The 16258-nt window shown below is 39.6% G+C and overlaps 1 protein-coding gene across 5 annotated transcripts in view; it reads right to left on the bottom strand.

Moving 5' to 3' along the window:
• Window positions 1-3191: 3191 nt before the first annotated feature.
• Window positions 3192-16258, bottom strand: part of CYTH4 (cytohesin 4) — a 159427-nt gene continuing 146360 nt past the window's right edge. For all 5 annotated transcript variants that reach the window (XM_077277856.1, XM_077277857.1, XM_077277858.1 and 2 more), the window contains 5 exons: window positions 12849-12963; window positions 8297-8373; window positions 8135-8206; window positions 6647-6792; window positions 3192-5370 (listed from right to left, as the gene is read on the bottom strand). In XM_077277856.1, the coding sequence (XP_077133971.1) occupies window positions 5292-5370; window positions 6647-6792; window positions 8135-8206; window positions 8297-8373; window positions 12849-12963 (489 nt within the window). In that variant the 3' untranslated portion in view covers window positions 3192-5291. The remainder of the gene's footprint in view (window positions 5371-6646; window positions 6793-8134; window positions 8207-8296; window positions 8374-12848; window positions 12964-16258) is intronic.

Genomic DNA, 16258 nt, shown 5'->3' with positions numbered 1-16258 from the left:
TGATTTTTGCTTCATGGTAGGATATGTATTCACTGAATAAACCTAGCTTACTAAACTGGGTACCCTCTGTATGACAATTTCATTCCTCAGTACCCCTGTATTTAACATATTGCTGTATGCTTGCTGGTAACCATACCTGAATAATGATTTATTGACCACTTTGGTTAGTGATTACTATTTCAGATGTATTTTGAATGCCCATTTTGATACAGTAATTTGGTTTTATTCATGTTCATTGTGGCTATAATATACATATGTGCAGTCAGTGATTTGTTCAGAAGTGAAGCGGCGTACTATATTTCCCTCCACATTGAAAGCCCATGCATGCTCGGTTAAGCAAAGCGTACATGTGTATGAGAAAGTTGAGAGGAGCAGTTGATGATCACACAAGTGTTTGGCTGATGTCTATTGTAAGCCTGTGAGCAGCTTTAGAGCTTGCTTTGCCCCTAGCTCACATTATACTTGCATCCTGACAACCAGGTTATTACAAGTTGAGGAGGGGAAGCCCATGTTGAGATGTTGCTGCTTACAATGATGGACTTTATTTCCTAATTTCCTGTTGGCCTGGCCAGACATAGTTCCACAATTTACAATGGAAAGAGTGAAAGTTTCTAATGGAACTGATTAGAGTGAAGGTTTATGAATTTGTAAATTAAAGTATCTCTCCCATCAAAACTTGTATCCTCTAAATATATTGCAAACATCATATTATACAGCTCTGTGTACTTACAATTGCTCATTTTTCCATTCTACCCAGTTAATTGTTCTCTTTGCTCTATATAGAAACATGAAGTCTGTTCTCCCTGCCTGAGTCATCCTCCTCTTCAATTCCTAACCCAGCTGCTCTACTCCTCCCCCTGCCAGGGACTTTTGCAGTGATGACTTATGCATGGTAAAGAGACTAACTGTTTCTACATAGAACTTAGACAGTTTCAGCTAGTCAGTTTTAATGTAATAGACCTAAAGGAAAAGAGAAGAATTAGCTGGGTAGAAAGGCAAAATGAGCAATTGTAAGTAGACAGTGCTATACAATATGATGATTGCAAAATATTAAAGAGGATACAATTTTGATGGGAGTGCTCCTTTAATTTGTGGATCACAATGAATTTTTGAGGCATCTGATGTTTAAGAATTGTTGCTCTTTGTAGACTGGATGGAATGCATCTTACCAGAACTGGAAATCATATCTGATGCTTCATATACAGTATAGATGGGGTGCTGCAAAACTGAGTGTCAAAATTGCCCCAAGGCAGAAGCGTGGTGGCATCTCTAAAAATGTTAAAAGTGGCCAGAAGATTTTAAAAAGTGCATCAAATCAATACGTGGACCTCTCATGGAGTTGAGTTTATTATATATAACATAAACCAGCTCGAAAACATTTCTCTGATACATTCCTTACATAGGCTACAAAGCGGATGCTTTACCTTCAAGTTCCATATTAATACTGCTTCTGGAGGTTGTTTCTAATTTTCTTGGATCCGCTTTTCCTTCTCCTTGGACTTTTCTCCAGACATGGTCAGTGAAGAGAGACAGCAGGAACCGGCTTATTCAGCATGTGATTTACAATCTCCTCTCTCACCTCTTACCTCCCCTTTATCTATCATGGTGGCAGGTTTCTCCCGTCCCCCCTCTTGTAGACATTGAGGCTGAATCCATCTTCATGTATCCAGATCAGTGACAGACGGCAACACTTACAGCCTCCATTGATAGATTTATCTGCACGGTCTTTGTCACCTGCACATGCACAACCATTTGTGGTATGTGGAGGGAAAGGAGTTAATGACACTTCCAAGAGAGCATTGGTGGTGTAATATGTGTTCTAGAACTCTTCTTCTACATATTCATCTTTTATAAGAGATTCACAAGAGAGAGCAACTATTGAAATGAGTCATCCGAGCTGCACACAACCGGGAGCTCCTCTTAGACAACTTGGACTATCGTATCTCCCTCATAGCCAATAAGGTCTGGCAGGGGGAGTGAAGTTCTCCTTCGCTCCATCAGTTTTTCTTGGTATCCCTCCCTTTTTTTTCTCCTCTGCTGTTTGTTTCTCTATCACATATTAAACATTTCTCATCATCATCCCCCACCTCTGCCACCACTTTGCTCATTTCGACATCTATGAAATGCATTGCCCATCTAAGTCATTTCCTTCCTTCAGCCAGTCTTGGACTTTCGAGATCTCCACCACTCCTTCAATGTTCTCCTCCTTTTCTCCCCTCTCTCCTTCTCCCCATCCCTCTCTCCGGGGTGTGTCCTACCCCATAGTAGCGCACTGCAGAGATGGGATGTGTTGTTACCATGGAAACCTCCTCTCCTCAGCACCAATTAAACCTGATGCTTCGATGCTGCACGTCCAGTGATCCATAGACCACACACATCACACCGTGCACCGCAGCTCCGTCATCTCACCGACATCCATTAAATACTTTTGTAAGAAAATGCATTTACATAAAGACACAATATGTGCACCCACACTTGCACTTACCGATGTTAAATGCCCCCCCCACTTCATTGCACTCAACTCTGGAACAAGTGGGTTAAATATACCAACCAATAGCCTAGACTTAATTATAAGGCATTTGCTTTGAAAATTCCCAGCGGGCAGCCATATTTAAAGATCCCCCTCTGCAAATTATATTCCGACAGTAATGTTCCTCTGGAGGTAGAAACTGACATGATAGGGACTGGAGCGACCAGGGATTTAGATGAAAGGTCCTTCACTATCCTCCCTCTTTCCCAGATTCTGTATGGGAGCTTGGGGCTTCTGAGATGGAAATGCAGCCATCAGGAATCATATACGAGTAATAGCTCCTCGTAGGGAAAGGGTTAAACTGCATCCCTTTTATCTTGCTTGTTAGCGGGGACTTCAAAGAAGAAATATTTGGTGCCTCATTTGCATACATCAGTTTTAATGAGGACAGATCTGTAGCCGACATTGAATGTATGCACACTCCGTGTTAGAGACATGTATCATATTTTCAAAGTGGATCATTGCCGGAGGGGACAACACTCATCTCCAGCTGCAACACTCCGAGAGGAGCACATGCAACCGTGCATCAGCTCTCGGGGTGGTCTATCATTTTTCACCCAGGGAATATGATGAAAGTGTAATATTCAGCATAATATTCACGTTTTAATGGGTAACCTATATATCATCAACAATCTCATGTTTCCAGTTCCTTGCAAATCGAAGTGACACCGACATGTAATCCCGCTAAATTGTCTTTATTTTTTTTTTTAAGCTGTGAAATATGCCAGGAGAGTTTATGAGCAATGCTGATATAATTGCAGTGCAGGATAGTCACGGTAATTATGTTTCCGCTTAGTATCGTGGTGTTGGACGACCTCTTCTGGCCACATAGGGTATAGCTGATCAAGGAATTCCCCCCCCAAAAAAAGTTTTTTTATTTTTATGTTTTAGCATCAAATATTTAACATCTTAGATCAAAATGACAAGAAAACAGTCATAATTACAAAAACAATCCCCAGGGCAATTTATCGTGTTAGTACATGTACAGTCAAGTATTACACACAGGACAGGTAGAGCAAGTTCCTCCATACATTTCCTGTACACGAGCATCATTTCCTGTGTACTCAGACAAGTGCAATCTGTCTTTACTTGTCTGAACATTTCAAGGATGACCCCTATGAAAGCTGCTCCTCTATCCCCCTTTTAACGCAAACAACTCTTTTGTAATTTATTACACGTTTATACATTTTCTAAATAATTGGAATGAGGCATAAAAGGATATCGAAACCCCTTTGATAGACCTTTACTAGAGAAGAATGAATGTCCTAAAATTCAACTTTGGAAGATTTGCTTGAATTTGGCCTGCAGACTCAGCCTGAATAAATTTAGTCAGAAACAAAACTTTCCCAATTGCCATTAAAAAAATTAAATACACCTTTCCTTACCTCTTTTCACCTTGCCCTTGTCACCAGCTCAGGATGAGGCCTTCTGTTCTTCTTCCATTCCAGTGCGTGAGGTCAATTAGTGGCCTGTGATTAGCCTCAAGCTGTCACATGGGGGGTTAATATAGAGCCCACAAAAGGTCAATCACAGGCGTCAAATTGTCCTGACTTGGTCACTTGGATGGATGATGCACGTCATGATTACAGTTGAGCAAATATGTTCGGATTCGGTCGCTGAATATGAAGTTGCCATTTTCGTGCCATATTGCAACACTATTTGAGCCGAATTTATGTTTGATGATCGGTTCCGAACATATTTGTTCATTTCTACTCCCATTGATTCCAATGACATTTGGTTGTGTTCGGCGAATATTGCAAAAACAATATCGTGATCGTAACCAAATTTTTAAAAACTCGCTGAACTCTAGTCATGATATGTGTCACCTCCCCAAGTGACCACAAAAGGTCAGTCACAGGCATCAGACCAACCTGACTTAGTCGCTTGGATGGGTGATACACAACATCATATGCGTCACCTCCACAAGTGACTGCACAAGGTTAATCACATACATCAGATTGTCCTAATTTCGTCACGTAAACGAGTAACACAAGTCATGATGTACATCGCTGGCCCTCATGACCACAATGAGGTCAAAAAGCACAAGCCTCAGTTCATCATGCAAAGGAAAGAAAGAAGAACAGAAGGTCAGAAGATCAGAGGACTGCGTGAATGATCACAGAAGTGGACAGAGGTGCGGCCATGAAAGTTAAACAGATGAGGAAAAGTGAGTATAATTTTTTTTTTCATTTTAAATCTTAGCCCACAGGTATCCCAAAAAACAGGGACTGGATCCATGTGAATCATATCCCAATTATTTCTGCTTTCGTGAGAATCAAAATGTTGAGAAATTCGTAGTGAAGTCAATTTCTATTACATTTCGCTCATCTCTCGCCTCCACCACTAATAGTCCAGCCTTGTTAATGTTTCTGTTCTCTTGTTTCAGTCCATATCACTTTGTCCATGTTAATTATGGCTTAAGTATACACTTGTGAGAGAACTTGACAACATACAGCAGAGTTTATGGAAGCCGTAAGGGATTCTGGAGACCAGAGAGCCATGCTGGATTATCACCTTCCATATAGTCTTCCTTGAGTTTCAGCTTTCAAGAGAAAATTTACAATAATGTACTTTTCAGCTCCGAATGCTGATGTTTTCAATTCAAAATGTCAACGTTTAGATATGACATGGTCAAACAAAGCTGGAATATTGACCTCAAATTGTTGGTGAGCAGGTCCAAATATATATCCAGTACTTTGAGAGAAATGTCTGGTGGGATCACATAATATTTGTTTATGTACAACGTTTGGTTTCGTCTTCATCAGTGACCATTTTTGATTGTTGAGATCTTTTTCTTGATGGTGACTGTGTCATAGAAAGGATCCCAAGAAATACTGGATCTAAAAGAAGATAAGATTGTACCCATTTATAAGTAGTGAAAATTCATGATATATCCAAATCAGAAGATCACATTGATGAAGCTTGTAAGTGCAGATGGCCTGTAATAATATGAATGTAAAGGCTCAAGCCCCATCCGCAATACCAAGAGCCATCTGTTCCTGAATACCTGGCACATCATTAAAGGAGAAAACCTATCCTTATTTATTCATTTCACTTGCTTATATAGCATAATTAATTTCCACAGTGCTTTACAGACATCATCATCACTGTTCCCGTAGGGGGTCACAATGTAGCTCAGCTTCCATTAACTTTAGTAAGAGCTGAGCTACAGTACCATTTCATAGTGTTCTGAGCTGTGCTGTTCCAGTTTTATGCACTATGAACCTAATGTCAGCTGATTATTAGGAGTGTTGGACCCCCACCGATCTGATATTGTTGACTTACATTAATACTAGGGTAACACCACCATATTTTCTCATCAGAGAGAATCAGGTGGAACTATGCTAATCAGACTCTGATCAGAGATGAATCGGAGTGTGATCATAGTGTGATTGATTTTCTCGGATGATGAGAAGATGGAAAAAAATGTCTTCATTTTCTCTATTCTGTCAGTCGGTGAAAATCGGATTGCAGTCAGACTTGCATGGCCGAGCATGATCCAATAATTCGATCCACCTCTGGCATGTTGCGAGTTCTTTTCTTCTGACCAACTTGGTCCGAGGAATGAATCAGACATGTGCACAGCGCCATAGAATTACACTGGTCCGATTAAGATCCAATGTTTTAGTTTGTGACCAAAAATGCAGTCTTGTGCACGAGCCCTTAGAATAGGTCATCAATATCTTAGCCCCGAATTCCCATTTTGAATTAATCTCCACTTTTAGCCTCTACTTAAACCTAGAAAGGCTTTGAGAGAGTGCATATATGCATAATTTTACATTTTGAGTGACTGTTTTCGGTCCATTTTTGAAAAGGGCTGTGGGTCAAGAACGAAGAAGAGTTAAAATGAATTGACACTGAAGGGAATAACTTGGCATGTGAGATGGCCCATGATAGCTCAACTATTACATAATGTATATGCAAGAAAGTAGATATTTTGGTCTAACGTGGCATAATTAACCAGACGGCAATGTGACGGGTGTCGGTAATCAAGGATGCTTAAAGAATATCTAGATGACATAGTACAATTCCACCTTAGTACATAAAGCCCTGACTCTTAATAATGCATGACATACAACAAATTAATTTCTTTTTGCATATTCTGTAAAGACTGACCTCAGACTTTGCACCCAACTTTCCCTTTCTTCATGACTTGTTGCAGACAATCGATAAGATTGGTGATTTCCCTGCACTTTTTTCCCGTCTGCTTGGGTCTTGCATGCCTTAACAGTTTGCCCTCTTGCGTGAAGGTCGAAGCAGTGCTAAGTTAAGTTAAAGACATAAATTGGACAAATCTTAATGCAATATCTAATAATATAGTAACTTGACATCACTCTTTACATTTCCTTGTAATTTTTGAGCCGGCCACTTGGGGCATCATACACTGCTCAATATTCTAACATTTCGAACTAGGTTTACAGCAGTTAGAAGATTGTATGAAATTTTGTAAAATGTCTCACACGGATCATTAAAGTTTTTTTTTTCAGGATTACATAGCCAGGAGAATAACTAAACATGATGCATATTAGTAAAAATACAGGATCATTGAGCCTGTTCCTTCCTTGTCCCATGAATCACCCTTTCTTAACCATAAATATGATGAAGGCAACAGAGCTATTGTAGCCACCACCATAGGGGACTCTTTGCAGAGCCTTTTACATATGAGATGAAGAGTGAGCTTGTACAGACTTAAAGAGGTTGTCCAGTTACACCAGTTATTACCTATCCATACGATAAGTGATAACTTGCTGAGAACCGGGACCTGTACCGATTGGGTTACGGTAGTAGTGGGTGACTTAGATATATGGGAGCTTCCCAACTTTCACCAGGCAGAAGAATTCTCGGGGAGAGAAGAATGAAGTATTTAGCATAACAACATCCAATCCATGCAAGATAAGCCACCACAAGAACTATGAGTTCAATTCATCAAAGCTTTCAAATCAGAATTCTAGAGTAAAAGGTTTGAAAAGTCTCAAAATGTAGGTACAACTTGGAGTTGAGCATTCATTTTTCAACTTTCGACATTTTTTACTCCAGTTTCTCCCAACTCTGTTAAAATGGGCATAACTGAAGATGGGTGGGGGCATGATGTGATACCACAGCTCTTCTAATTCATGATGAGCTGTGGTGTTCCCTATGGAATCTCACTCCAGTACCTGAGTATCTGGCGTAGCACACGGGGGTGGCTATCAATCAACAGATGCTCCAGATTCATAAATAACGCCGGCCGGTCTTGATGAATTGAGCCTTATGTGTGCGTGTCTGTGAGGAATTTGGGAGAAATAGCTGGATATAGCATAAAGATATATCATGTGGCCACTATTTGAGGGGGCCAAGAATTGTTTAGTTAGTGGTAGAAAAAAACCCATTGAGGACTCCTTCATTGGGATTACATTTTAGCAAACAAGGGGATGAAAAATTTGGTCGATGGGTAGAAAAGGTGAAGAAGAAAGAAACATTAATTACATCTGTTCTGGGTAGCAAATTTGGGCAACATAATGGCAAGGTCACTTTGACTTTTGGAATGGCACCTCCACCTTTCCATGAAAGCTACTGAGAAATAGAATAAAGATTGTCTCTGCTGACTTTACTGATTATAGTTACCGGCTTCTTAGGGTCTTCTGCTAATTCCACAGATAGGTTTTCCAGAGGAATTATTCCAAGCGGGTCTTTATCCTGGAAGACACAAACATAGGAGGAAGTTAATGTTTCTATTTCGACTTACGCCTCTTGTTGGCCTTTCATCCGTGTGCCATTCTTACTTACCGTTGTATATTCAAAGTAATATAGACAGTTGTCCTTGAGAATGAACCATCTTTTCTTCCAGGTCTTCACGCGGCCTCCTGTAACAAGCAATATGATCTGCTATCAAACTGATCATAGCAATGATAAGGAGGAAATTGGACATTTACTTCTCAGATGCTTACTGGTCGCTCATAAAATTGCCTTTTTAAATGCAAATGAATTGATTTGAGCCCATATGGTGGTCATATTGAAAAAACATTATATAGCGCAATCTTTAAAGGGGACTTACTAAGCAGGATGAAATAGAAGAAGAAAAATCTCCAGCGAAGAAGAAAAGGTAAAACTTCACGTTTATTCTTTATTTGTTAACAGGAAGACATGTTGGGTAGACCAATAGATATCCCAGGAGGTGCAAGACCGACAGGTTTCGACTAGATAACAGAAAGAGCTGTGTGTGCATCTGCTGTGTGTGCAGAAGTGATGGGTATGTATGTACATGAGGGATAGAAAAACTAAAAGGAGATGCCGTAATTATAGTGATACCTCCCTGTGATAACTTAGAATATGAAAAATATTTATATTGACCTCTAAACATATTTACTCCAACAAAAAAAATTCAGCTAGTAGGAAATAGTGATGAGCGAGTGTGCTCGTTACTCGGGTTTTCCGATCATGCTTGGGTGTTCTCCGAGTATTTTGGACATGCTCATAGATTATGTCTGTGTTCCTGCAGCTGCATGATTTGCGGCTGTTAGACAATCTGAATACATGCAGGGATTGTCTGTTTGTTAGGGAATTCCCACATGTATTCAGGCTGTCTAGCAGCCGCAAATCATGCAGCTGCGGGGACACAAACATAATCTACGAGCACGCCCAAGATACTCGGAGATCACCCAAGCATGCTCGGAAATCTCGAGTAACGAGCACACTCGCTCATCATCACTAGTAGGAAACACATTTTACCTATTGTTTTTATATCTAAACCTGTTGTGTCTTACAGTAAGGTGCATTATACTATAGTCCAAAAAATATGGTATACAATATTTTCCAAGTCGATCTGCACTGCACTAATCAGCATCAGGATGGGATGTCACATGTGGGAAGAGGCTCTCATGCAAAACTTTTCTATGGGAGGTGACTGGCTCCTCTACAGTAGGATTTTCTTTTTGTATGACATTTATTGAAACATGTATTGAAAAATGTGTCTTCTTGACCTACAAGTAGAAAAAGCCTCAATTAAACAGTTTTATTAATATTTGTAACATCTCTGATCTGGTAGTGAACTCTTTTAGTGAATTTTCCCTTGATTTCCATCTGTGGTCATTGGACATGTACTGGATTTGTTTTTTTTAGCATACGTAAAACTTTTTTTTGCAATGAATGCACTTTTTTACATAATTGTGGAGAGTACATTTGAAAGATTATTGTTACTTTCCCATGGATGAAGCAACAACATTTCACTTCCTCCATTTACAGTATGTGTGAGATCATGTTTGGTCGTCACTTCTCCTTGTGTAAAACAGACTTCCTCGTTGCTTGTCTTTATCACATACATTGCATTATGCCCGGATCTACTACACTTGGTTAAGCAAACTGAAAAGTCTAAAATGATGGAATGTGTCAGAAAAATGTTTCCGAACCCCTAAAGTTCTAGCTTTTTTAGTGATTCAATTCAGCTAAACTGAAGTATACAAAAAGTCCATAGATAAGCTAGAGCAAAGAAGTAGGTTACATAAAAAGGATCTCTCTATCCTTGGAGGACCAGGTTTGTGAATTAATTTTAGTAGGCTTCATGTAATATTTCCGTTCTCCTGTGGAGGAGCTGCAGGAAAATTCAGCACTTGTTAAAGAATGAAAAAAAAATTGCAGATGCTCAGAGGGGCCGATATGACAATAATTCACCATCCATTAGTTTTAAATCTTCACTTTTATTAGATTCCAACTTATCAAAGTGAAGTTTTCAAACTATTGGTTGGTGAAAAATTAACATTTATGCCTCTCTGAGCATCTGTGAATTTTTGATAAATGTTGTATTGTCATCTTTAACCTGAAAAGGACCAAGTAATGTAAATTTATGGAACATATTCCTTGGTTTTGACCCTGTGCTATTGCAAATTTGCAAGGCTGGCTTAAAGCCCTTAATCCTGCAATCTAGCAGGAGTAGGTCAGGTCTCTGGCTGGCAGACATAGCTGGGCACACTAGGGGGAAGACAGAAGTGGTTTAAAACGGTTTCTGTTTTCTATTTTGCCGGCTACATAGTTTTCAATGAGCATCATGCAGTATACAGAAGAATCAGCAGTGCGGATGCCTCTCTAGGTCCTGGCGATGCCATGACCACCAGGTCTCTGCTAGCAGAGCAGAGCTGATGGGTCTCTCAGCAGATCCAGATTATGTCTGCCATTGACTTATATTACCATTGTGTGCTGTTTCCCCTGTTATTGGGGCTCCTATGCTTCCCAAGTTACAGTGGAAAAAATTGATCAATAAAGTAAAAAAAAAAATGTTTTGCCAGAAATCTTTGATATTATCTTGGAGAACAAATTGTATAAAAAATACACATAAAAAATTAGCAACAAAAATAGCAAAATAATGAAAAGCAAAAAGTCCCAGACTCCCCATCACTAGGTTAGGCTATTTAATATAAAATAGGAACAGTAAAAAAATATATTAAAAAATCACTTGTTTCTATATTTGCATTGCAAAACAAAAAACTAGTACATAAATTAACCAGTAATGTACATATGTCACAAAGCAGTGGTAAAAAATAATACCATTCGTCCCTTATTTAAAAAAAAGGGTCAGTGCTTGGGGGTGTGAATGTAGAGGACGTAGTGATGATTTTCTTATTTTACAATTTCGACAGCCATTTTTACAAAATTCTACAAGTTGGATAATCCCTTAAAAATGGACTGTTTCGGTGTTCACATCCTTTATGTAATTTCTTTTATTTTCCCATGATTTTTCGGTGCCTTGTTTCGGTTTTGAAGCAAATTTCCTAATTTTGTTTTTCCCCCAAAAATGGGATCCTTTACGTTGTTCTCGGAGGCATTTGACCAACAAGCACAAAATAGTGAATACAGCTAATGTAAAAGTTAGTAATATAGGGATGTGACACACATTCTACATTCAGAGATGTAAAAACAGTGTGCAATTTTAGAAAAAGGGGACATTTACGTTCTTATGAAGAAATGGGAAGTGAGACAATATGTATTGCTGGAATGCAGAATTACGTACCAACAGGGGAACTAAGTCACATACAGCTTGACATAGTTACTTCTTCACAAGTCTCGGTCCATAGCTTCAAAAATAGCTGCTGTACAAAAAGCGTTTACTGACATCTATGCGAAGCAGATAATGTCCTACTCTTCTAATTGTCCCCAGAGAGTGAAACAAAATATATTTTCAACTAATAAATTTATCCCCTTGAGAAAGCTATGTGCGAAACACATTTTTAGTGTTGGTTTGGATAAGTATCTATTACATCACAGATCATGTCTCAACCTTATATATATTCATGTTTCGATATATACTAATGTATATGCACTTTAATCAAAACAGATCTAATTTTCCATTATGCTTTATATTACAATGTCCTCTTGAGGGATTCATTATTCTTTGATTACATGATCTGTTATCTTACTATACCCCTACCTCTATATGTCTGCACATGTTTTTGATATATCCATGGTTTGTATATACAGATAGTAAGCAAACTTGGGGATGAAAGTGGATATGATCATTGTGATTTGTCCTGATGCAGAGGTATGATCACCTCGAAACACGTTGACAAATAAAACCGCAACCATGCCGCATCTGTTTCTCTATCGTATATTGGATACTTGGCAGCATGGGTTTTATATCTACTTTCATCTCACAGTATGATTTACTTGTACACACATATTTATTTCATGAACGAAAAGAAGAAAGTGGCAGCACTCACCGATCTTCTTAAAACGGGTAGAAGTGCCAGATCGGCGCGAAACGGGCATCGTTTGGACCTAACACTCTGTTATATGCACACCCCTGAGTCGTGAAGATTTTAATGGAATAAAGATTTACCTGTTTTAAGAAGATCGGTGAGTGCTGCCACTTTCTTCTTTTCGTTCATGAGATATATCTGTACGCTTCTTTGGCTAACTAATAAATGTAGTCAAGAAAAAGATTTATTCTGCTGTCTAGACTGGTTATAATTGTATCAAACTCTCCGTTGTGAAATCTAGTTGATCTCTGTGCAGAGACGAAACTCAAAGCTTGTGGACCCCAATGAAAAATCTTCAAGATGGTCCGAATTAACATGGATCATTAATAGCAATAGTCTTGTCGTATGGGACAAAGGGACCTTTTAAATGCCCCTTGCAACCCCTGCACTTACAATAGTTACACCCCTGCCTACGTAAATTTTTGTATGTATGGTTTTACCCTCCAGATTTAAACAAGAGGTTTACCATCCAACCACAAAATATTTTGCAAAGTTGCTCATGGATCAAACTTTGTCTTTACAAACATAGAAGACCTGTTTACACCAGTTGGATGCACCAAGAAGGCTCAACTTTTGTTGAAAAAAATACATACCCATTTTGAGAAGCCATCCTTCTCTTTGTGGTTTTTGGAAGGCAAGTGTGAGTTCCCAGGCATCTTCATCCTCTGGAAGCTGAAATGGCTCCTTTTTCAGACTCTCGTACATGTCCTGCCAGGAACGAGCGAGCATGGATGTGAAACACAAAATATGTGTGCAACAATAACTGCAAAAACTTCCATATGCCAACATTTGCAGATGCTGGGTACATGATACAGGACTTTGGGCTGAAGCCACTCTGTTTGTAAAGCTCAGTTCACATTGCGTTTATGGTATACTTTCAGTGTATGAACCAAAATGCATGAAATCATTGGGCCCTATGATTTGAACTAAGCCTTAAAAAGGACTTTTCACCAAATGTTTCATTTTGAACTGCATAAAGAATTAAATAGTGGCTGCAAGGTGTAGTAAAGCATTTTTTTTTTCATTTTTTTCATTTTTCCACTGTGGAGATATTAGCAATGAAAGCACTTGGCACCTAATATGTTAACTTTAGTTAAAGAAGTTGTCTTTTACTTGGATAACTCTTTGTCATACACCATGCTTGCCCCGATAAAATACAAAGCTTATACTCACCTCCCACTGTTGCCAATCATCTGCAAGACTCACTTTCTCTTCATGTTTAATTCAACAGAAGGCAGGGACAGTGACGCCAGGACTGCTTGGGTGCTGGGCTCACGTGTTATAACAACCGCATGAGAGCCCCCGGATGGCGAGTGCTGACACCGCTGGAATGGTGCTGCCACGGGAGGAGAGTGTAAGCTTTTTTATTTTATTGGGCCAAACATTTAGATCAAGAAGGGGTTGTCCTAGTAGTGGACAACCCCTTTAAGTCCAAGTGGGTGTTATTAGATAGCAACTCACACAGATAGAAGTGCACTCTTCAAGAGCTTGTGCAGATTACCGTATTTTTAGTCTGAATGCGATCCGACAAAAACAACGGGTCGCACTTGACCAAAGTTACTTGCGTTTGTCCATTATTCGGATCGCACTCGTCCAAGCAAGTCAAAGATTCCAATTAAAACATTGGACTGCACTTGATTGACATCTGAGTACAATCCGATTTTTGCAGACAGAAAGAATGGAGAAGATGGAGACATTTTCTTTCCATCTTCTCCTCATCAAAGAGAATCAGTTCACACTATGATTACACTCTGATCAAACTCTGATCAGACTGTGATTTGAATAATCAGACAGATTCTCTATCGGATGATAGAATATAACTGTAAACCTAGCCCAAGTGAAAACTTTCTGATGACGCCAACTTGAACTTAACTAAAGTTTACTCATAAGGTGTTTAAGATGGCCGCCCGATAAGTCCTTGAGGGGAGATCATCGAAGTTGGTAGCTTCTGTGATGTAAGCTCAGTAAAGCAAACTCCATCATGTACAGTGCTGAGACAGTTAATAGGGCATATCAGGGCCAGGTTTTACAAGCAGTCAAAGAGATGTTTGGGACTGAATGCTCACATATCCCACCCCAGGGGTGTGGTATGGCACATAAAATGGAGACCAGTTTTCTCAATAAGTGTCTGGGTCTGGAGATGTGTCTATCTCCTGTGTGTTGGGTTGGTGCTCAGGCCTTAAGAACTGAACACTAACCGGAGCGGGCGAACCCACAATCCTGTAAAGAACTACTTTGTGCGGCTGTTTTTTTTGTTTGGTTTTCTGAGCGTTTTGCATAGTCTTAATAAACCAGCCTGGACATTTTAATGAAACCGCTTTCTGTGCCTACCTCAACTGCAACTAAGCAAGTAGAAACCCTACAATTGGTGGAGAATCCGTGCACAAGTACCGAGGGGCAGTGTGACTGCCGCAGAGATACAGCATGTGACGGGTGAAAGAGACTTCAGGAGCGAAAGCCAACAGCATGGAGGAGTGGATAAAGCTACTGGTGCAGGCTAATCTCCAGCAGCAACAGCTATGACAGCAGCAGCAACAGCAACAGATGGAACTTCTAGCTGAGGCGATCTGTGGCAGGGTAAACGCCTCCCTCACAAATCCAGGTGAAGACTCACATGTGAGGAAGACGGTAAGGAGAGCTTTACAAAAGATGACCCCAGGTGATGACGTTGACATGTTCCTGACTGTTTTTGAAAGGGTGGCAGAACAGGAGAAATTCTCCTCCTGAACAGTGGGTGGAGGTTCTAGCGCTTTATTTAACAGAGGAACCATAGAAGGTGTATTATTGCCTAGCCTCGCAGGATGTAAAAGAGTACGGTAAATTGAAAATTGAGAGATAAAGTTGGGAGAGAGAAGGATCCGTCCTGGTAAATTTCAATGGTCAATTCTTTGGCTTATAGAGCGCTGAAATCGATTCCCATGTAGGGGAAACTTGGGAGAGATGTATTTCTATGCAGCCGCACACTCCGGTCCCGAGTGCCGGCGGCTGTGCCGAATATTGATGCGAGAGACTCGTATGAGTTTCTTGCATCACACTCGCAAGTGTGACCCCGGCCTAATGAAACTGATGGCAAAGTGCAGTCAATCATTTTCTGTAGAGTTTCCTAAAACCTTTCTGGGATCGTGTAAAAATAGCTGATATTAACTAAAATGTTGGGTGCTGGCTTTATGCTTACTAAGCCATATAACAAAAAACGAGGAAATAAATCCAAAAAAAGATAACTATATGTCTTTTAGAGTAAAATGACTACCAAAAGTCCTGTCGGATGCCACTGCTACATTTGGCCTCTTAACCCCATTGGTTTAGAAATGTTTTACCCTTATGTTGATAGCTATACTTATAGTTCCCAAATATTATATATATTTTTTGGGTCACTTGCTGCTTTGTCCTAGTGTCTCTGTGTGCTACTTGTTTTTATGATATTTGTTGGGCGACTATGTTGTCACCATTGCCTTCTGATATTTGCACTTCAATAAAGCAATTTTTTACTCTAAAAGACATATAGTTATCTTTTTTTGGATTTATTTCCTCGTTTTTTGTTCTTGTGCTTCTTATGATAACTGTCTTTAATCCAACATTAGTGCAAAAATTAATTATTACTGGGAAATCGGATCTAGGTAATATATGAGTTGTTACTATTTTCTCAGATGTTATACTATATATATTTTTTGCCGTTGGCTACCCCCTTCTTCTTTACTAAGCCATATTCAAATCATATTTAGGCCCTAGTACTACTGACGTACTGTATACCTTAGTGAGAAAAAAATAGTTATTGATTTATTCCAGTAGCCCAATAAAATAACTTACTGGAAGCACCAGCTTCACATCAACCCATGAGAGAACCAGAAGTCCTTTTGGTGGCCGTGAGTCTTAATGGGTGCCCATCAGCTAATAACTGTTTTTCATCACAAATCCAAGCTGTGTTCTGAATAAGGAAAGTGAAGTAAAACACTGCTAGACACCTCTTATCTCCTAGGAAAACAAAAGGATCAGGCAGTGCAAC

Source organism: Ranitomeya variabilis, chromosome 8 (assembly GCF_051348905.1).
Source record: "Ranitomeya variabilis isolate aRanVar5 chromosome 8, aRanVar5.hap1, whole genome shotgun sequence".
NCBI lineage: Eukaryota > Metazoa > Chordata > Amphibia > Anura > Dendrobatidae > Ranitomeya > Ranitomeya variabilis.
Note: the sequence above shows the minus strand (reverse complement) of the source record. Positions and strands in the feature narration are given on the sequence as shown.